Source organism: Austrofundulus limnaeus, unplaced genomic scaffold, assembly GCF_001266775.1.
Source record: "Austrofundulus limnaeus strain Quisiro unplaced genomic scaffold, Austrofundulus_limnaeus-1.0 Scaffold20, whole genome shotgun sequence".
Classification (NCBI taxonomy): Eukaryota; Metazoa; Chordata; class Actinopteri; order Cyprinodontiformes; family Rivulidae; genus Austrofundulus; species Austrofundulus limnaeus.
The window spans coordinates 3,272,464-3,294,074 of record NW_013952422.1 but is presented as its reverse complement, the minus strand read 5'-3'; the positions used below and the strand labels follow the sequence as shown (position 1 = coordinate 3,294,074).

The 21,611-nt window shown below is 37.2% G+C and overlaps 2 protein-coding genes across 2 annotated transcripts in view; one reads left to right on the top strand and one right to left on the bottom strand.

Annotated features, from left to right (window-relative positions):
• The window catches only part of camkk2 (calcium/calmodulin-dependent protein kinase kinase 2), a gene marked incomplete in the record, with an annotated part of 19,778 nt that extends 11,076 nt beyond the window's left edge, over positions 1-8,702 (top strand). Inside the window, 7 exon segments of the mRNA XM_014003903.1 lie at positions 2,347-2,546; positions 2,728-2,781; positions 2,857-2,930; positions 3,036-3,123; positions 3,344-3,475; positions 4,344-4,447; positions 5,739-8,702. Coding sequence (XP_013859357.1) covers positions 2,347-2,546; positions 2,728-2,781; positions 2,857-2,930; positions 3,036-3,123; positions 3,344-3,475; positions 4,344-4,447; positions 5,739-5,811 — 725 coding nt within the window.
• A 2,558-nt stretch (positions 8,703-11,260) lies between these two features.
• On the bottom strand, positions 11,261-20,565 carry nsmfa (NMDA receptor synaptonuclear signaling and neuronal migration factor a; the record flags this gene model as incomplete). Its single annotated transcript, XM_014003901.1, is given in 5 exon segments — positions 11,261-14,708; positions 16,781-16,856; positions 19,700-19,802; positions 20,037-20,116; positions 20,495-20,565. Coding segments are annotated over 5 exon segments (428 nt in total), but the record flags the coding sequence as incomplete, so codon positions are not given.
• Between the last annotated feature and the right edge of the window lie 1,046 nt (positions 20,566-21,611).

The window sequence follows — 21,611 nt, the reverse complement described above, 5'->3', positions numbered from 1 at the left end:
GACCAGTAATATTTGGGGTCACAAGTTTTTGCCATGGACATTTTGTGGGTCAGAAGTCAAAAAGTTTGGGAACCACTGGTCTAGATCCAACAAGGTGTAAAGTCACCAGAACAGACATTAAACCAAAGAGAAACTCACCCACACACTGGGCCTCGTGCGAGAACATGTTCGTATTCTTATCCTAAATTTCTCTTACTTTTGTTCGCATGAAGGGTTCGTACGAACATGTCAGTCAGATTCAACAAACTCTTCTATCTTCAGGAAAAGTGTGTAAATGAGCTGCGTAAACTGATGAATGTGTATCAGGTGCTCGCACATGCGGAGAGGAGATTAGCGTAATTACCACCCCAAAAAACACCATATAAGGCTACRTTTCCTGCCCCACATACCAGGAAGTGTTCATTCATAAATGACATCACAAAGTAAAAAGAAGAACTTCATGAGTTTGGAGATTGAAGTTCTGCTCTCAGAGATMCAGAAAAAAATCTGTCATTTTCAGCAGCATCAGCTGTGGAATTAAAGGAGCCGAGGAATGCAATGTGCTGTTAATGCCATGCCTCCCGTGGGCCGTTTACAGTCACAGAAATAAAAATCTAAATCATATTTATCTTTCTCTAGTCCTGTTCCAGTTTTTCTTTAGACAAATATTTTCTATTTAAGTGTAAACAACTGTGTTACATAGTTTTCATTTATTCAGAAGCACCGCTACCCAGGTCTGGACCACTCGTGAATTTTGTTCCTATCTGAAGAAAATCTTAYGAGAAAATTGGTGAATGCCACAAGTTCTCCTAAATCACTCGTACGCACAACTTAAGAACAAATGTGTTCGTATGAACGGTTTTTGCACGAGGCCCAATGTTCTGTAAACCACTTTGATAAATAAAATCCTGACAAAGTTACCGTTTAAACTGAAAATTTTGATAAACAGTTCATTAAATCTGATTAAAACAAAATTAAATAAATTCTAAATATTAAGTTTATTATGTTTAATGTTCAATTCGACTGCACTTTTTTTAGTCTCTGCTTCTTGTGTGGGGTCGCATCAGTTCAGTGGAGGTCCTACAGCTCGGTTCAAAACGGATTGTGTTCAAACTACCAATGCCTGGTTCACACGTCAGGATTTTAAAATTGTTTGTTGATTTTCAAAGACTGAGAGACTTGACACTTGAAAAAAATAATCATAGATACAACAGGTTTGGTCCTACAGGGGTGTACAGCCACACGACAATAGACAACACACCACAAAAACACAAACATTCAGATGCTGCACAGGAAGTCCTGCGAGACCTCACGAGATCAAACGTTGGTTCAGAGTAAATATTGGTTTTTGGATTCCCCTCCGTGTTTCCGTCACCTCGCTTCAACAGGCTGTGAGTTTGTTTGTCCACGGGGAACACCACACACACTGAGGTATCGGGACAACATGTTGAATATCCATGGTTTGAGATCGACTGGGTCACTCATAACACACTGCACACGACAGGAATGTCTCCTCAGATTGTCTTTAGAGCCGTCACAATAATCAGATCAAAAAGCTGCATAGTGACCTTGCCATGTGGACCTGACATAAATRTATGTGAATAAAAGTAGTCCAGAACTCTTAAGAAGGGGATCTGAGGAAAAAWCATTTTCAGTGTACATTGAAGTAGTTCAGACCAAGATTTAGTGCTAATCTAAAGCAAGAAGATCACTAAGACTGAAAGTTCTGAACAACCCCATTGTTACTTTATATATTTGCTTTCAGATTATCTGTTATTCATCTAGCTTCACTGTCATTGTAGGAGATTCAATAAAGCTTTTTTATTTTAATTTTAACTATAGTTTAATAATTGCCTCCTTATAGAACAATTTAGTTTGAAAACACTCATGCTGCAGTGATAGTTAGAGCTCTATTGATGTGAGTTTGAATTAGAAGTGTCACATTCAATAAACAGTTCTAAGCTCTCACTGTGTTGAATTTCTGCCCCTGATGTTTAAATCTCCCCTGCGTCTTCCWTGAGTCCTGTATCTGAGCTCTTGTTGACTCCAGCCTCCCACAAGGCTCATTTCACATCATCTCTGTGGCTCTTAATGYGTTTCTGCACAGGAGAAGTGGTTTTGCTCAAGTGTTGTCTAGGAGACTAGTACTGAGGAAAGGAGGGGGCACTCTGCATCAAGCACATAAAAAGTCTGAACTTTTCATAGAAGTCGTATTTAAAGATGTGCTTGTTTTAATCCAGAAGAGATTAAGAGCTTCAAACTGCTGCTCACTTYGTATTTTATTGCTTCCACACTATAGACTCTAGATAGAGAATAAAATAAAATGTAAAAAAAGCAGCACTAATGTGAGCTGGTTGTTTTTAACAGTACATTACCAGAGGATCATCCACCGGGACGTCAAACCCTCCAACCTGTTGGTAGCAGAGGACGGACACATCAAAATCGCAGACTTTGGAGTCAGTAACCAGTTTGAGGGCGCTGACGCTCTGCTGACCAGCACAGTGGGAACGCCTGCTTTCCTCGCACCTGAAACACTTTCTGAGACCAGGAAGAATTTCTCTGGAAAGGTGAAACAATGATTAGCTAACTAGTGCCATCTGGAGATGACTTGCAGTAATGCGAGGAATTGTGTTTTTTTTTTCTTCATATTATTGTCCATAATTCCTTTTTTTTCCTGCATACTGTTATATTCATGCGTCACAGGAATAGTTTTAAATAATATTTACAAGGATTTTGTTTTCCTCAAAGGCTCTGGATGTGTGGGCCATGGGAGTGACTCTTCATTGCTTCGTTTTTGGCGTGGTGGGTAAATAAATCACTTTTCTAGTTTTTCCTAAACATTTTCCCTAAAAGCCAAATCATTTCTTGTCTTTACAGTGTCCATTCATGGATGAACGTATTCTCAATCTTCATCAAAAAATTAAAACTCAACCTGTGGTGATACCTGAACAGTATGTTTTGCATCTTAAATTAAAGACAAATAGACTGTTAGCTTTTATTTACTTAATTTTATCAACACTTTGTTTTTTTGTTTTGCTTTTTTTTTGCGTAAACAGTACAGATGTATCAGATGATCTCAAAGATTTGTTGCTGAAAATGTTGGACAAGAATCCAGAGACAAGACTATCAGTGCCACAGATGAAGGTAAATTTTAACCCAAACTTCAAATCATGCAAAAATTTATCTTTAATTTTCAAAAATCTTTTGAGATATAACCTACAGCATACAGTTTGTTCAATCTGCAGGACATTCAAACGTTTTAAAAACAACGTATTTTATGAATACCACCTAATAAACTGGTTCATTATTAGCTTACATAAACATCAAAAGATTTTTCCGCTAGCATCAGTGGTTTTGTGTCCAGGCTCACCCATGGGTGACGAAGCAAGGTGCTGAGCCTCTTCCTCCTGAGGATGACAACTGTTCCAAGCTTATCGAAGTGACTGAAGAAGAAGTGGAGAATTCTGTCAAACATATCCCAAGTTTAGCTACAGTGGTGGGTTTTTCACTTTATTTTTCTGCCACATAAACCTAAACAAGCATCACAGTCGATGTCTTCCATCAATTTAAAGTATATATTTAATCTAATTTAAGTTGTAGTATTTTTTTCTGTTCATAAATCACATTGATTTATCCTTTGGCCAATRTGTTGACCAAATGATGGTCTTCTTGGCTTGTTTCCTTTTATTTAACACAAAATAAATGTGAAAAATACAGCAGTTAGAACTGGATTTAAAGGGGGTTATTATGCAAAAAGGACTTTTTTAGCTTTATATTATATTATAATGAAAGTTGCTATTTACCATTTGAAGTTGCTGATACAAGTTACTGCCTGTTTACACAAAGCTCCTCCCTAGAGCTCAGTTTGCAGCCCTCAGAGCATTGTTGTCAAAATATGCTGAAGTGGGAGTGTCAGAAACAGTAGGAGGTTCTTAAAGAGACAGAGGCCAATTTCAAGGTGTTTAGATAGACTATGATGCAAAGTGTATTTAATTTTCAATATATACAGCATTTTCACAACAACTGAAGGTAACAAAGTTACTTGATGGTGGTATAGAATTGAACTATGTGTCTGGAAACTATAATACCCCAATTTAAGTCAAAAAGGCAGCATTACTCATCTTCACAGCTGCAGTTTAACCGACAAATTAACCAACTTTGCAGTTTGTTTAGATGCTTTATATACAGATTAAACATGGATTTGTGGCTCATGTAAGCTAGATGACAGATGAAAATACATTTTTAAAAGTTTTTCTCTGCTAATCGTAACTATCTAAAGTTAAGAACAATTTATATTTAAAGCTGAATGTTTTAGTCTCATCTTTGAATTTGTGTTTTTCTGTTTAAATAATTATTTGTTTCAGATTCTGGTAAGAACTATGTTGAGAAAGCGCTCTTTTGGGAATCCTTTTGATTGGGGTCGGAAAGAAGACCGCAGCAGTTTGTGTGCTCCAGGGCAAGCCCTCACGTGAGTTTTATTTACAACAACATTCAGAGTGTGTGAGCTGTGTGCTTTCTGCAGCACATTACTTCCTTGAGTTGCTGGAGCCTTTTAATCTCAGATGGTATCACTGTACACAGCCAGTRTTTGTCTGAAAAATGGTATTAGACTGAAAACGCTTATCTCCTTTCTTCATGGCCTGCAGCAAAGACACATCAGGTGAGGCTGCAAGAAAATCATAAAATAATGAAAAATATCAGGACTGCTCATTCCTTGTTAAACAGTAAAACTTGTAGCATCGTTATGAGCAGCTGTTCTTCAGTTTGGCCAAATATTCATGTGTATAATTTTAGGTGTTTTTAGACAAATCATTTCTGATAATGTTCACTGTTGATTGTCTTTATATGTCTGTAGTGATCATAGTGGCTTCTGTAGTTTTCATGCTGACTTAGAGCTTTAACGTAACAAATATTTAACAGCACTTAATGGTTTTGGCCGAGACCTGGGAACAACTAAAAGCTTTTCATTTACAGATCTTAGAGATCTACTTGGAATGTGAGGCTGTAAAAGCTCAGTAACATAACAAGGTGCCAAACCATTTAGACATTTAAAAACAATTCTAAAAGAAACAGGCAACCAGTGAAGACAATACAAGATTGGAGTGATGTGTGAAATTTATATACATTTTCTAAATAAGTGAAGTTTGTCTGTAAAGATGCTGAATTTTTTTTATTATTCTTTGTGTCTGTTAAATACAAACAAATTCGCCAAATTAAAGGTCGACTGATACAAGGTTTTTATTTTGATGTATGCATATTTGACAGTCCAACTGATCCCCGATATGGGCTGCTGAATTTTTTGGTCCGATTCTTGAAACAGATATTGCTTTTTCTTCCTCCATTTACATGATAAAAATGGCGTAATGATAATGAATAAGTCTCAATTTAAACAAAAAAAGAAACATTTATTAACAAAAAAAAAAAACATATGAACATAATCTCAAGTTAAGATTGTTTGTTTTTATTGTATTGGTGAACACGTGCTGATGTAAATACAAAAAAACCCCCACAAATATCAGCTGAACAATGTATCGGTCAACCTCTAAGCCAAATAAAAAGTAGAGGATTGTTTTCTTACATTAAACCAAACTTCCCAACAGAGAGATATGTTTGAGTTTTGATTGTAATATTCTCTGCCTGCATTCTTGATTTCCTCAACACAACCTGAAGCACATGATGTTTTCTTGTTTTGGTTTYGTAGGAAAGTCTCAGACCCACATTGCTCTGATTAATGGTGTGTCTCTGTTGCTGTCACTCAGAAAACAGGAGAGCGGTGATGGTGTGAGGAGCATGGACCTGCCCTATGTAGGAGAGGACGAGGCTCTTTCCTGATACAGACGCTTTAATATGCACACTGAAATCTTCCTACCTGTAACTGCACAGCACAACACCCCTTTACTCACTTTTACTCACTTTAAAACGGTCAGCCTACAACTACCGGCAGAATCTCCGAGGATGGACGTAAAGAACGTAATCTGAGGCACTTTGGCAACATTTTTCTTAACTTCAAACCTCTTTTCGTCTTCTTGTACAACTCAGTTTGGGGCTGTGGGGTTTGTGACTGTCACACGTGAACCCTGGAAATACTACCAGATTTTTTCTCCTTCTTCCTGTCCTGCATGCATTTATAGTCCAAGCATGCCTCGTCTCAGGCTTCAACTGTACAGCTTCAGGTTTAAACCTGGTTTAGCCTCTTGTTTTACTCCTCGTTTTGTACTTAACGAGACCTTCAGGTGCACACAGGGCGCAGACACAAGAGGTGCTGAAGGTTCGAGGGACGTTTGTTTTTATGTTTCTCTCTGCTTGRCGATGATCTGATTCTGTTTGCATGACGGTAGCAGGGCCCTGTTTCGACGACAAGTCAGAGAAAAGAGTCTGTATAGTTTACTGGAAATGAAAAAGGGAAGTGAAAACATGTTTACTTCAGTCAAAATGCATGCATCTATTTTCTTAGTGCAAATATTTTAAAAGCTGTTTAGATTCTCACATTTGTTGTTTGGCACATTTCCCCCACACATTTCTCATGTACTGCAATTAATATAAAGCTTTAAAATATAAAATTAATTCATATAGTGCTTTATAAACAATCATATTTATTATTAATGCATATGATGGCTTTTGGAAAACTAGTGTTTTTTTTAGTAGTTTTGTTTCAGTGAACAATTTTTTTTAGCTGTTTACTCTCAGTTTGAAATTCACTAAGCTGCAGTAAAATAAATATTAAAACATACTTGACCTGAGAAAAACAAAATGTGTGCAAAAAATAAAAAAATCTGTAACCTCATTTTTTTATGTCCAACATCAGTTTTGTTAATCAGTAGGGACGTAACGGTTCGTGTCTTTGCACCACGATGGTTCGGTACAAACTTKTGGGATGGACTCAAAAAAAAAAATCATGCATCAGAGGTGGTCACTCCTGTGTCAAAACATCCACACTTGCTGACAGAAAATATTCTACCTTACAAGCTTCCTTTTCTCACACTAACGTTAACTTAATAACTTATTTTGGTCAGATTTACTAAACATTAAACATTCCTTTGTTCTGTTTAGTTTTTTTGTAATTTTGCCAAAGTCTCTTAACCCAAGACAMCAAACCTTTCTGGAGTTTAGCAAACCTTTTGTTTGACACATCGACACTGTTTACTGTTCAAACTTAGAGGAAAAGAAAAACTTTTATTTTATAGTGACGTCACCAGTTGATAAATTGTACCTTGCTTTACACGACCTGCTGTTTTTAGACCCTCCCCAATAGCAAGAGTGCTTTCTTATTCTGTCTTTCTGGGAGAATAATTGTCTGTTTAAATTAAAAGTTTTGTTTCTYTTTTCTTGGACTTAGTTATGACCCTTCTAAGTACACACCAGACTGTGACTTGGGCGTACCGTTCCACCCCCATTAATCAAACCAGATATCGTTATACTGAAGGACAGATTTTAAGCTGTGTAACGTTTTCCATTCACTTTAAAAAGTCACCTTTTTTTAAGACCAAAAACAGAGCCTGAAGACAACAGAACCTCAAGTTAAAGTTGTGAATAGTTTTATTCGTTCAAGTCTGATGACATTTCTATTAGCTGGCTGCTGACAGAAAGTTCAGATGGAAGCGTAGTGCCAATGCAGACTTTTCCACAAATCTATGCAGGACATTTCCACGTTGGGGTGTAGAACTTTAAAGAATGTTAACATCTTTGGTCAGACGGTGACTCGGCAAATGTTTTCACTTTTAATTGTTTTTATTCACCAATGTGTTTGTTGTAGGTAAAGCAGCATTTTTACCCACTTTTCTTCYTTTTTTCACTTGTTTTATTGCATTTTTCTTGACTGAATGTGTCTCTTGGATAAACGTTCTTGTTACAGAATAATTACACAACAGCTGATGCTTCCACAYACTTGTTAGTTCAGCACTTCAGTGTTGAATGTATAAAAAAGGGACTTGACTTTTTTGTACTCATTTCTGTATTTGCGTGTCCATCTGATCCGTACCTGCTGTATGTCTGCTGTAAAAAACTCGTACTATGCACATGATGTGTCTTTATGGTGCAACGGTGTTGGATTGTATAGTAAGCACACCCAGCAGTTACAGAGTGCTGGACGTGCTCTCTTGATGCTAATTTCGTTGGTTTTTACTCAAACAATCAAAGTTATGCTCTCAGCTCAGCACATAGAAACAACCCGCTCTGGTTTTACATTTTTAATAAAAAACAATTACGTTCGAAATTTCATCCTGGGGATCGTTTAACAATGTGAAAGATTTATTCAGAAATACCACCACACCTTTATTAATAACAATTATTGCCACACGATAAACTGAAAACTGCTGTGGATGTTTATTAATTAAAAATATTTTGTCTTCATTTACCAACAAGAATGACCTGAAGGATCATCTGGTTGTGAATAAAGGGTTAAAGGGCAAAAAAATAAATAAAAAAAAAAATAAAAGAAAAAAAAGAAGTCATAGTATTTTATACTTGTAATATTTAAAGTTGTACTTTGTTTACCTGCCCATTGTTGTCAGAATGGCCAGGCTAAAGTGATTTATTGCTACATGTTTTTACATTGACGAGTGTAGTTTGTTTTATTATGAGCTGTCGGGGCTTTTTTCCACTAAATGCATGCCAACATGAGAGGTCGTCACAAAACAACAGGACCTTTAACATTAGTAATTCCACACAAGCTGTACTTTGTTCATCATATAAAATAAAATAAAAACATTATTGCCTTTCCTTAATGTTTTAGTGGTGTCATTCTTTTAAAAATAAGCTTATTGTTTGCTTGCAGTTCTGGAACTTGACCACTAGTCTGTGCTGTTTACTGTAGCATCTTTAAAGCTGCCGCTGTTTATGTTTATTTTAAAACCCTTAAACATTTGTTTACATTATAAACTATAAAGATTTTATATATATATATTTAAAGATTTGAACACAAAGATTTGTTTTTGATAGACAAAATGTGCAGTAACTAGTTTGGTTTGTTTACTTGAAACATTTCAGTTTGAAACAAACTTAAATTGGCTGCAGTTTTTGCTCCTGTCTTTGGAGATTAACATCAAGCTTTAAGATGTTCAAACTGTGTTCCAGATTTTTAAAAAAAATCTAGTGAACTATTAAGTGAAGATGTTTGGCAGAAACACAAAACTCACTTCAGGAGACCTTTGAATTTTATCTGATATTCTAAGAGAGGCTGAGGTCAGTGAGTCCAGACTGGCCTGGATGTTCCTGGTCTGGTTCCTCATCTGTGGCTGTGAGGCGTTCAGGGTTCCTCTTGTCACAACAGCCTCATGTCTGTGAAGGTAAGTGGAGAACTTCCAGGTTTGTGTGGAAAGCAATTTGTGCAGGTTTAGAAAACAATCATGAGAAATTAAAATGAAGTTACACAGAGAGCCTTATGTAGATATATTTTTCAAGTATACGAAAAAAGAATGACTTTCAAACTCATATCAAAGTCCCTACACTTGTGTGACCCTGAAGCTACATTTGCAACTTCTGGCCTTCATTGATAAAAAAAAAACATTAAAGAAAATGTATATTGTTTGTGTCTGATTTGGTTAAATATCTCWTGAACCACTGGACAAATTTTAACAACACTTAAAAAAGTAATCTTTGACTGTAAACCTGATTCAAGATGGCCGACACAGCCAAACTCATTTAGTGAGATCTTTAAATGTTAGAGTAAACACTTTTTGTCTGTTAGCAAAATATCATAAAACACTGGGGATGGATTTTAATCAAATTTTCATAAACTAATCATTGGATGCAAATCTACAACTGATTATCATTTAGACTCAACCCAGTTTAAGAGGTAATACACAAAAATGGATATAATGTAGTGAATTTTGCAGATATTGACCTAAAATCTTTGTGTGGGTCTGTTTTCTTGTCTATCTCACATGTCTTCTAATCGCTTCTTTTCCTTTTTCTTCTTTCTTTTTCTTATTCTCTAGATTTACTTTTAAAATAATTAGAGGTAATATTAACACAAAAACTGATATAATGCAGTGAATTTTGCAGATATTGACCTAAAATCTAATGTGGTAGTAGCTGAGAGTCATTACCATCAGCTCATCATCTCATGTGAGATTGTGCAAAATGTTATTTTCAGCAAATAAAACCGTTTCTCAACGTAAGATGATTAGTGTTTGTCCAAAAGCTTTGTGTGGCCGGATTTGCAACGTTGTAGTGAACATCGTAGTTCTCAATCAATCTCAACAGATTTATGGGTTATAAAAACTGAAATGACAGCATTTAATTATTTTTATTTTTGAGGTTTTATCAATTTAAAGTTAAGTTTCTTCATAAATCACAACACACCAGAACACAAACATATAGAGAGCAGGGTTGAAGAGGGACACCAATAAAAGGTGCACTCAAATGCAGTTCAGGTCTCAAACTGCACTGTATGTTACACCCTCCCCCCCACCACACACACACACACACACACACACACACACACACACACACACACACACACTGGGGACACATAAGGAAGCAAAGCTCCACATCAGCACAGGAGAAATGCTGATTGTGTCAGAACCAGAGGCCTTACTCACTCATCTTACTCAGTTAATTGTTTTCCAGCTGACGAGAAGAAAAGAGGAAAACAAAAAAAATGTTCACAAACAAGCAAAGAAATGTGCTTATCAGCATTCTATAAAGATGCAAGTTTAGACTTGTACATCTTGCTTTTTTTTTCTTTTTAACTCTCTCGTTTCCAACTTTTAGGTCATTACAGTAAAACTCTGCAGTTTCAGAATTGATTTCTTCTCACTGCCTTTCATGACAGACTGTGAGACKAAAATCATCTTATGCTGAGATCATCATTTTGGTCAAAACTTGAAAGTGAAAATATGTTCTGTTGTTTTGCTTAGACTTTTTATTATGAACGCCTCAGTTATGAACACATCAAATTTTAGGACAGTAGAGAAATTAAAAGAGTTACAGCTTTGTGTCAACAAAGGTTTATCTTTCAAACAAAGATCTTGTGCATTTTGTAAGCAATCAAAGTAGACATTGGGGGATCAGTTACAGCTACAAGTCAACAAAATTTTGAGTCAACATCTGTTAAATTGACTAACAGTCATTTTTGTGTATTTCAAGATTAGCAGGCCATGGCAGCCATTTTGAATCTGGCTGACTCACAAAGCTGACTGTTATGAACATCCAGTTCTTATTTTATGCACGTTTCACTAAATGTTGCCTAAGTTATCACATATTATTACAGATGGACATTAACATGTTTCTTGTTTTATCCTCCAAACACAACAAAAGGAAAAGGCGAATGACAAAGACGAACACATTAGTATCTTTAATTAGATTTCCAGTAAAATGATGTTAGATTGTTGGTTTTCTTCAGTGCTGATGATGGAAACAATAAAAAGCTCTCTGAAACTCCCGAGTCTGCTGCTCATCACGTGATGGTCGGTTCAGTCAAAATATTCCATTTTTTTTTAAATTAACCTGCTTTAAAAAAAATAAATGTTTTTATTGTTATTATTATTCTTATTCTGTGGCACCTTTTAAACTGAAATCACCCCGTGGCTGTTTCTGACGTGTAAAATGATACCTGCTCTGGAAAATAATCCCATTMAAACCCAGCAGCTGTTTAGGGCGATGTCTTGCAGAATTTGGCAGCTTAATGCAGACGCTGGAATTAAAAATGGCTCTGTGGAATGATAGGTTGTGTAACTGCTGAATTTTAAATCCGTGATGGAAACAAACTGCGTGACTCAGAGAGAGAGAGAGAGAGAGAGAGAGAGAGAGAACTGCAGGCCAGGACTGCAACATCAGAGAGAAAACACAATTTAAACGAGGAATAAATACATTAAAAGAAAAAAAAATAAACACACTTCTTCTGGACAGAGAGCAGTCCACTGAGACTGACGACACAAAATGATTCAGCATATAATGGTAAAGTTTTAATGTATCCACACAAATGTTCAAATGAACTTTAATTTTAGATGTAGAGAATCATTGTCTGGTGTGAGTGTATGTGTTATCAAAGCTAGGAACACTTGACACCAAAAACCACTTAACATCGCTTCAAAAGCTTTCCTCGTGCAAAATATAAACTTTCTGCATCCAAATCTGCCAACTCTAGTGTAACATTTGCAGTTTTCTGATTGGTTTTAGGGTGTGTGACGCTAACATAGTCATGTCAGATTTTTCTTCATCTGTTCATCAAATGAATAACAAACACTTTTAGGATAAATCTTTGCTCTGACACAGGATGTGAGAGGCACAAATGCTTAATAAAAATTGTTTAAAAAACTCTCACAGCCGACACTATTTTCCCTTCAAGATGAATTAAAACAAATACCAGGTATCTGCATAAAGTAGCATCTGTGACGAGGGCTTCTGATTTAAAAGGATAGTTAATTTTTTTAAGTTGCATTAGGTTGAGTTGTCATTAACAGTCACTATCTTACCTGCAGTAGGTAGCTGTCATTGAAAAGCTACTTCACACTATGTGGTGTTTAAGCCCCGCCTGCGCCATGACAGACATTTATGGTGCCATACGACCTTTATTTTAAGCATTAAGGGTGTCCCGTTACCAGATTGTTTTGAGTATGAGTACTTCAGATTGGGTACTTGCCAATACTGAATACAGATACTGAGTACTTACTGAGTAAAAACTTAAACATTACACAATGACTTTAAAAACTCTGTTTTATTTAGAACAAGGTGGCTCTCCTTCCTTATAGGCTTACAGTCCCTCTGACTGTATCAAATCAAATATATAGTATGATATATACTGTTGTAACACTATGTATGTTTACAAGTACTTGTAAAAATGATGGTATTGGTACTGGTATCAGGACACTGCTAAACTAATTACAGCCAAAAGTGTTAAAAATTAATTTTTTGAATGTACAACAGCAAGAATAGAACTGTGTAAAACAACAAAAATCAATCCCTGAAAAAAATATTTGAGGTATATTTTGTTAATTTTACTAATGATGATTTATTATTTATTTTTTACATGAAGGGGTGGGGCTTAAAACCCTTTCTGAAACCAGCCTGCAGGGCAGCTGGTCTTATTCTGGCATCATTTATCCCACGCTGACTAGTTGTTAGTTTAACTCTAAGGAGGATTTCTCCCTAATTCTGCACATTGAGATATTCCTCCCAGCTGTTTACTGCAGGTAAGATATTGACCACTAATAACCTTTCCACACAACCTGATTTAAAAATATATTTTAAAGAAAACCATCCCTTTAAATTTTTGAATGCATTTTGGTTTCAGCCTCAACTTGTGTGTGTATATGTGTGTGTGTGTGAGTCTGTGTGAGGGCTAGACTATCTTTAATCAGATTAAAACTGTCCAGATTGCTTAACTAGGACAGAAGTCTCAGGCACACATCTGGTGCATCTTTCTGTCCTTTTTTTTYCCCTAACATGCTGACACCTGGCAGGAGAGGCAGATATCGGCTCACAACTTTTTTTTCCTCCACTCAGAGAGCTCTGGTCCTCACACCGGATGGCAGCCCAGCAGAGTGAGAGGGTGGCAGAAGCTCGTTTGGCTGCCATTAAGAGAAGCTGGTTTGGCAGGTAGACAGCAGAGCCCAACTAAGTGGCATGAACCCTCGACTGTAGAACAGGAGGGATCATTAGGGTAACTCCTTCACTGCAGTGGTAGGAGCACTTGGATGGCTGTTATATCCCTTGACATCATAAATCACACTCGACTGTCATGCTGTTTGAATGTACATGACGAAGAGAAACGTGTGGGGATGCTGGCGATTTTTCTTTTTGCTTTAAAGGAGAAAATGCACACAATTGCACAAATTTTTTTTGAAAACACACACTCAGCACTTTTTTTGTGGGGAGGGGACATTCAGTTCCTCAAACACAGATCTCTACAGAGATGATACATTCATCCAAAGCAATGGCATTGAATATTATATTATTATTATTATTATTATCATAGAACAAACAGAGTCATTACTTAATGGCTAAAACCTGAGTTATCTCAAAATATTCCCATATGAAACTGCACAATGATGCACATCAAAAAAATAAAGAATGATCCTATATAGAGTACCATTTGCAGGAATAAGCTAATATATTCATGTGAACTATACACACATTATGGGTTAATTATCTATATGCATGTCTCAGAAAGCTGAGACTGTCTGAGAGGTCAGGTCAAAAACACAGAACCACACTGAGACARAATGAAATACAGAAATTTATCGGAAGCTCGTCGGCTCCAAAAACAACGTCCTTGCAACAAAGGTGTAACTAAAATTCTACTGGTTGTTATTTTACACATTTATATATATTTTTTTAAAACTCCCAGTGTTGTTGAGAACTTAAAAGGCAAAACAATTCCTTTCGCTCTGTCAGGGCTTTTCCTCAGTTTTTCCAGTGTGAGTACAGATTTTAGCCTATTTCTGTTGATCTCTGACGGTCACTTTGAAAACGAGGAAGATCACAGTTGCATCTCCTCATCGTCATCATCATCGCTCTGCTTTTCTTCCTCTTTCAGCCCAAGCAGGGATATGTTTATGTTGAGCCGACGACGTCCCCGAGAACAACACCCGAGGAGCGTTCGTTTTTTGATGGTTTTTTGTTTTGTTTTGGGTTTTTTTTTTACAGCGCCCTCGTGGCATCGGAGGGCTCATTCTTCAGATATCTCTGTCACAAAAAATCTTCGTAGTCCAAGAGTTTGGAGTGTTGCCGTGTCTTCCAGAGGCGGTAGAGGCGGAAATCGAAAAACATCTCAATCATTTCTTTGCCTTAAAAGAGAAATGAGATGGAAAATATTTGATACCGTGCACAATATCATGTCTTGGCCATACATAGCAGTTAGTATTCTGATAATTTGTCTGGCCCAGTTCTGGCCCACTCAAACACTCGGCCCAGATACCACAAAGAACGATGGCCCTGTGATGGCCCAGATGGGGTTTGTGAGAGAAGGTCCCTGCATGGGCCAGCACCACATCAACCAAACCAAAACCAGGCCAGTTAAGGTATTGACACTCTTAGGCTCATTTATATATATATATAAATCACACTTGCCCAAATAGCACAAAGAATGATGACTCTTTGGTGGCACAGATATGGTTTGCCAGTGACAGTCCCTGCATGGGCCAGCACCACATAAACCAAATCGCCCCTGGGCCAATTATAGCAAGCCTTTTTAAAAACTTTGCAATGAGTTGCATTGTGCCAAACAATGATGAGATTCAACTGCATGTTTAAAACCAAGTACATTAAAAACCTTACCCAGTAAACAGGTAAAATACTGAAAACCACCAACAGTGAATTTCGGAGGCATTTATTTGCCTGATTTAATGACAGGTCCACTCATAACAAACTGACGTGACATCATGCAGCCTTCAGAACATAAACTAACTCTGTGCAAAACAATGGTGATATAATGAAAATAACTTGTCAGTTTTGTCAGGTTGTATGTAAATGTTATGAAAAACTGATACACGGGTGTTTGGAAGTGGTGGATTGACATATTTATGTATTGACCTTTATTTAACCAGACACATACTAATTATTTATTTACAAATTATAGCGAATGTCTGTCTGTTGCACAGAACAAAATAAATTGGAAATACATTTTTTATTAGTTAGACAGATTTATTTTTAATTGCTTTTTAAAATCAGTTATTTAAATTGTTCAAGCTCATGCAATCATTTAATAATGTTTATTCTACATATGTGATATTTATTGAATTCCATTTATCACAGAGCAGTTCTATCACAGTATTGTTCTAAATATAAACAAACATTGAAAAATGAAATTGACAAAAACATTTGAAACACACTCACATGGAGAACATGGTGCTGTTCTCCTGGTGAGGATGAGGAGGTAAACGTTAAACAGAGATTCATCTTTGCTTGTATGGGGCAAACAAATGTAGTGAACAGTGAATCTGACCCACAGCGTGCACGCGTCGCAGTGCACCAGGCGGTCTCAGCTCGGTTTGCACTTTGGTAGCTACTTGTGCAGAATGTGCACATCCTTGCCAGCGATGAAGGGGTTTATTTTTGGCACTTACATTATTGTAGTAAAATATGGCATGCAGCAGAACACTTTATAACTTGTGAAATGTTGTAGGATAGGAGAGCAAAAGCATGACGGATGAACAAACTGAATGTTGCGTGTCACATGAAGCCTTTGCATGAGGAGCTTGGTCACGCACGCCAAGTTAGACATTTCTGTTGGATAACGATGCTCTGAGCACAAGGTCCAAGGAGAGAGATGAGGGAGGAGAGGTTTCACTCACGTAGGACTGACTGCTGCACTGCTCATGTAGACTGCTCACCTGCTTTACTAACCCACCCTGCTTTGCCCTGCTCCGCTCTGCTCTGATTGGGTCAAATCGCTCTGGAGTTTCTTTCATTTGTTGAAAGTAGTGGCGCGTTTAGGGGTAGGCTGGACGGCTTTAACAAGACCGCAACAGAAAACAACCGGAGTTTTTTTCCCCCTCCCTTACAGATGACGGAAATCCGTTCAGGCCACGTTCAAAGTGACGGAAATCTATCTTGGCGACGGAAAACTTTAAGCACTGTAATCTGATCAAAATGTGTGTGTGTGTGTGTGTGTGTGTGTGTGTGTGTGTGTGTGNTTTTTTTATTTAAAAAAACACATCAAAGATCATAAGAGAATTGTGTGGACTGAAGCAAGAAAAATATGAAGAAATCAAAACAAATTCAATTGTAATTTTTTTATTGATTTTTTAAAATTCTCCTTTATTTTTCAGCACTTAATGTAAGTTGCGTGTGTATAAATGTGTGTGGGTCCCTGTGATCTGCTCGTCTGAGTGTGTTTGGTGGGTTTTCTGAGGCCCACCTTGCGCAGACAGCTCCAGCGGCGACTCAAACTCAACAGAATAAGGCCTCATCAGATTCTTCAATTTCTGGAACAGCTGTTGGGAAGAGATAAGAAAGCAAACATTAATTAATCCTCCTTCACTTGGATACGCTTACAACAGAGGAGCCGTTTTCAGATACAACAACACACAATGAGTTCAGCGTGTTACTGCCCGAGAGACAAAATCTGCACTGGAAACCACAAAGACAGGGAATGTTAAAGGAGCTGATTTGTAGATTTTATGGCTCAACATGTGTTAAACTCCTCTGACGTCTTTACTCTTTAATCCATCGTCAGTGGAGAGAAAAAGAAATGCGATTCTGGACAAACTGGGTTCAAACTTGCATTTTGTTGTTCGAAAATGACCTCCATGTCAGGAGAATCAAATAGCAAACGTGTTTTTGATTATTTATGATCTTGAGTTGGAGGTGGAGAAGAGAAGCAACCTTTTTGTGTTTGCTGCGCTGCGCTTTCAAAGGAGATAAAAGAAGATGCTTMGATGGGAGGAGGTTGTTTAAAGAAGTGGAGGAGAAGCGGCTCGACTGGAGTACGAAACAAGCTGGAGGCTAATAACTAATCCCAGATAAACGAGGTGCATGTTGGGTAGTTTCCTGCTTGTCCTGTTAATCACTGTTGATGCCGTGACATTAGAAGATGCAGAGATCTTTTGCCAACAAAAGCAAAACATTAAAGGATTTCTTTATGCTTGAAAAGAAAAAAAACTGATTATTACTCAGTCGATTTTACAGATATTCATCTCAAATTTAGTGTGGTAGTAACTGAAGGTAATCTTCACCATATAATACAAACACTACAATAAGACAAGATCTTAGTTTAGAACTTTGACACTATCTGTTGTGGTCAGCCTTGTTTGTCTGTTAGCAAAATATCTCATGAACCACTAGGCAGGAAGTAATCATTAGATGCACATCTAACTGATTGTTTAGAGTCAGCCTAATTCAATACAACTAATTAACTGTAGCAAACACTAAAGTGGATTTAAAGGGGGCACAAGCAAAATCAATTTTTTTAGCTGTTAAATGCATTTTTCGTGTGTGTGTCCTTGGAGTCTCTAGGAGTGCAGAAATGTTTAATTTAGTCTCTCCTGGTGCTGGATGGACAAGTTTTCCCTTGTTGACATCTTTTAATTCATTTGTAAATAAAAGGTTTTTGTGTCACCTTATAGTCGTAAACCCCTCTATCAAATTAGAATGGTCTGCTCCAAATATTGGAGGGGGCGGGGCTGTGAAATGCCTTGACTGGATTTAAAGATGCAGCCTCAAAACGAGTTGATTTGAGACACACCACAGAAAAGGGGTGAAAGAGGGGCTTGGAGTTACAACAAGGAGGAATTCAGACTAAAGCATTGCAGTTTCACTTTATATAGACCTCAAACAAAGGGTTTAAATGTGGAAAAAGAAGAATATGAAGCCCGATATGTCCACTTTGTAACAACACAGAGCTAAGATTTAAAATTGTAGCAGGTGAAATTCAACCTCAACAAATTATTTGACCACGTTTTATGAATAAAAAACAAACAACTGTTTTTATAACAAAGAAAGTTATCACAATAAACAGTGTTGATTGTGCTTCGCAGCCTGATCCATTTGATATTTGCCTAATTTTAATAAATGTTGAATAAGTTCCATTTTTTAACACAGAATATTGCTTCCTGCAAATATATTTATTTGAATACAAACATCTTAACGTGAAGTATACAAAATGTATTTTTCTTCCATTTTAATCTGGAGCCTAAAGCTCCACATGTAACCCAATTCTCATCAAACTCTTGCTGTTGTCGTCCCACTGAGTCCGGAACAAAACACCGAGACGCCGTTTAAATCGAGCCGAGTCCTTGAAAAACAGAAAATGTATGACTTGTTCTGTTACGCTGGCTTTTTATTTTTATTTTAACGTAACATTTGTGCTGGTGTCTGTCTGTCTGCTGAGGTGCAGAATTCGCTCGTTTCTATTCTGCAGTCTGTCCATCAACCCCAGAGAGAAGCACTTTATATAACAAAGCGCTGTTTGGCAGACATGACAGGAACAGACAACCAGGGTCAGACAAACACCTCTGGTGGGGGTCTGTGGACGCGAGTGCCAGAATCTGTGTGCTTTGTTTGTTTTTTTGTTTTTTCCTCTGTTCTGTGTCTCTGACGGTCTTAATATTTGTTCTCATCAAGTTTATAGAGGTGCAGCATCGTTTGGCATCTGTGGTTCTCGACTGAACGCAGCAACATTACTCAGGTGTGGATAACAGTCAGACAGGTGGAGGAAGAAACAGCTCGATGGATAGCATGCTGACAGGGAGAGCAGCTAGACGTGAGTAAAGCAAACCTGAAAAGGCAGCAAAGAAGAAAATGTTGGCGAGAAAACCAGTTCACCAATCAGAAAATCATAATTTACAGTAACGTAATGCTTTAACGAAGCAAGACCCAACTTTTATTGGCACCACAGACTTTTCCCACAGATTAGTGGGGGAAAATTGTTTTGTGATGCATTTCTGTTAGGGCTGATGGCAGAMACAGACGCAACTGTTTGTCAAAATATAATATACAGCAAACTTACTTAGATTTTAAAAAAAGGTATTGGTCTAGAGGCTGGAAACTTTAATAAAAACCTAATCATATAGTAGATAAGTGGTAGAGTTTGGACCCTGCAGTGCATTATTCCACTCAATCATCCTGTGTTTTAACAGAATCTGTAACCTTCTGTAGAAAACTCACTGTTTTGAGCAGTTTTTCTGACGCTTATTGATATCTTCATTCAGCTTTGTGGCCCTTATGTTGTACGCTCAGAACTGGTGGCAGCATTAACCAAATATTTTTTTTTTTTTTTTTTTTTTTTTTTTGTGAAATCGACGAGTCAGTTTTAATGCGTTTGAGAATATGTGGATACCTTTTCTCCATTAGGGTTCCCCAGGACGTAGCATCCCATTATGTGAATCACGTTTGGTTCTGGATTGATTTTACTCATAAAGCGACTCAGTCTCTTCCAGAATCTGAACAAAGACAAATATATACTATGAAGATGCTGTTTCCTGAGAAGTTTATATTATAATATATTAAGAAAGTTAAAACAGTCAAGGTGGTAAGAAAGTATTTTGTTTGCTTGCAGCTACATTTTCATATCAAACGTTTTCACATGTTTTCGCATTAAAACACATAAAAAAAGTAAACGGATCATTAATCATCATCAGGAAGCAGAAACAGAAGCAGAAGTAAGAGCAGCTTACTGGCTCATGTCTTCCTCCTTTTCCACTTTAGCAAAAGTCGCCACTTTATTCTTCAGTAAATACAAATGACCAGGTCCGCCCTGTTAAACAAACCCAACAAAGACAACACATGTGGAGCGGTGCAGAGGATTACTTCAGAGGCGTAATTTGCGGGGGGGTTAAGGGGGTTATGACCCCCACAATGATTTGATCCAGTCAAAATAACCCCCAATAAAATGACATTGTTTGCTCAAACAATAGAAATTAACTAGTTAAGTAGACWGATGCAACTCCCTTGTTGTCTTTAGGTAACTTTGACCTGATTAAAAGAATTACAATGTCATATTTCTCTGTTTTTAGCCTAATTGCTAAAAATAACATGCAGGCTTTTAGAGCATAACCACCCCAATGGAAGACCTAAACTTACACCCTTGGATTACTTTGTTCATCTACGAAACAACATATCTTCTTTTCCTCACCTGACAAAAAATAAGCATCCTCCAGAACTTGCTTCCTCTCCTGTATGCTGTGAGCTTCTTATCGATTTCCTCTGGGGCCCAGAAATAAAATAAAATTTAAAAAAAAAGGAGAGAGAGAACGAAAGAATGTGACTGACAAAATCCAGGAGTGTTAAAAATGAAGCAAAAAATGAAAGAACGGCGCTGAGAGCTGGAGACGCGAGCTTTAACAGAACAGAGAGTTCAAGTGCAGGCGTGATGAAAGAGAGGGAAAACACAAACCAAAGACGTAAGTTTTAATTAAACGTGATGCTAAGTCAGGGCAGCAGTGGGTGTCACAATAATATAAATTCGATCAGTGAATGTCGGATATAATTATAATATTTGAAAATAGRGATTTTAGATGATTCGAACTCGGTGCTGGTTTTGTTGTGGAGTTRCTGGAAGCTCCTGCTTTATTCCTAGGAGAACTAGGGTTTGTTCTGATAACGTATTTCGCAAAATAATCTATTTTGATGTGATTTAGTCACGTACAGTCAGTTTTGAGTGGCTTTTGTCAGGTTTATCTAAAGCAGAGGGTACTCTTGTGATATGTTTAGTTAACACACACCTTAAATTCATTCACAACACATAATTATTTCTCATCAGAACGCAGGATTGTTGTCTAAAGGTTTCTGGTCACATGGTAGAGAAAACCTCCAATTGACATTACAGCTTGCMTCTAGGGAGTGGCCAGAACTGGAAGAAAGCGTTATAAGCAGCTGAAACGTCCCGCCTGGAGCCGAACGCATGATAATAAATGGCTGAGGCTTAGATAAGCCACAGGGTATTTGTATGGCTTTGGTTCTTACATTAACATTCAAGTCTTATTTTTGTGTTTGTTCCATGTTCTCGACACACACCGAAGTGTATGAACGCGCTATATTTTTCAAGATGATGTAGAGAAAAGGAGCAGTACCTGAAACTCATATTAGAAAGCTTGGAAAGACAATTTTAAAAGATTCCAACAAAGTCTGACTCCTGGGAAGGAAACRTGAAAGACAACTCAAGACTTTTGCACAGTAAATTCATGTTCTTTCTTTTTTTTAAATTTCAAAATAAAAGTGCAAAAAAGAAAACAGTCATGTTGCTGTTTTCC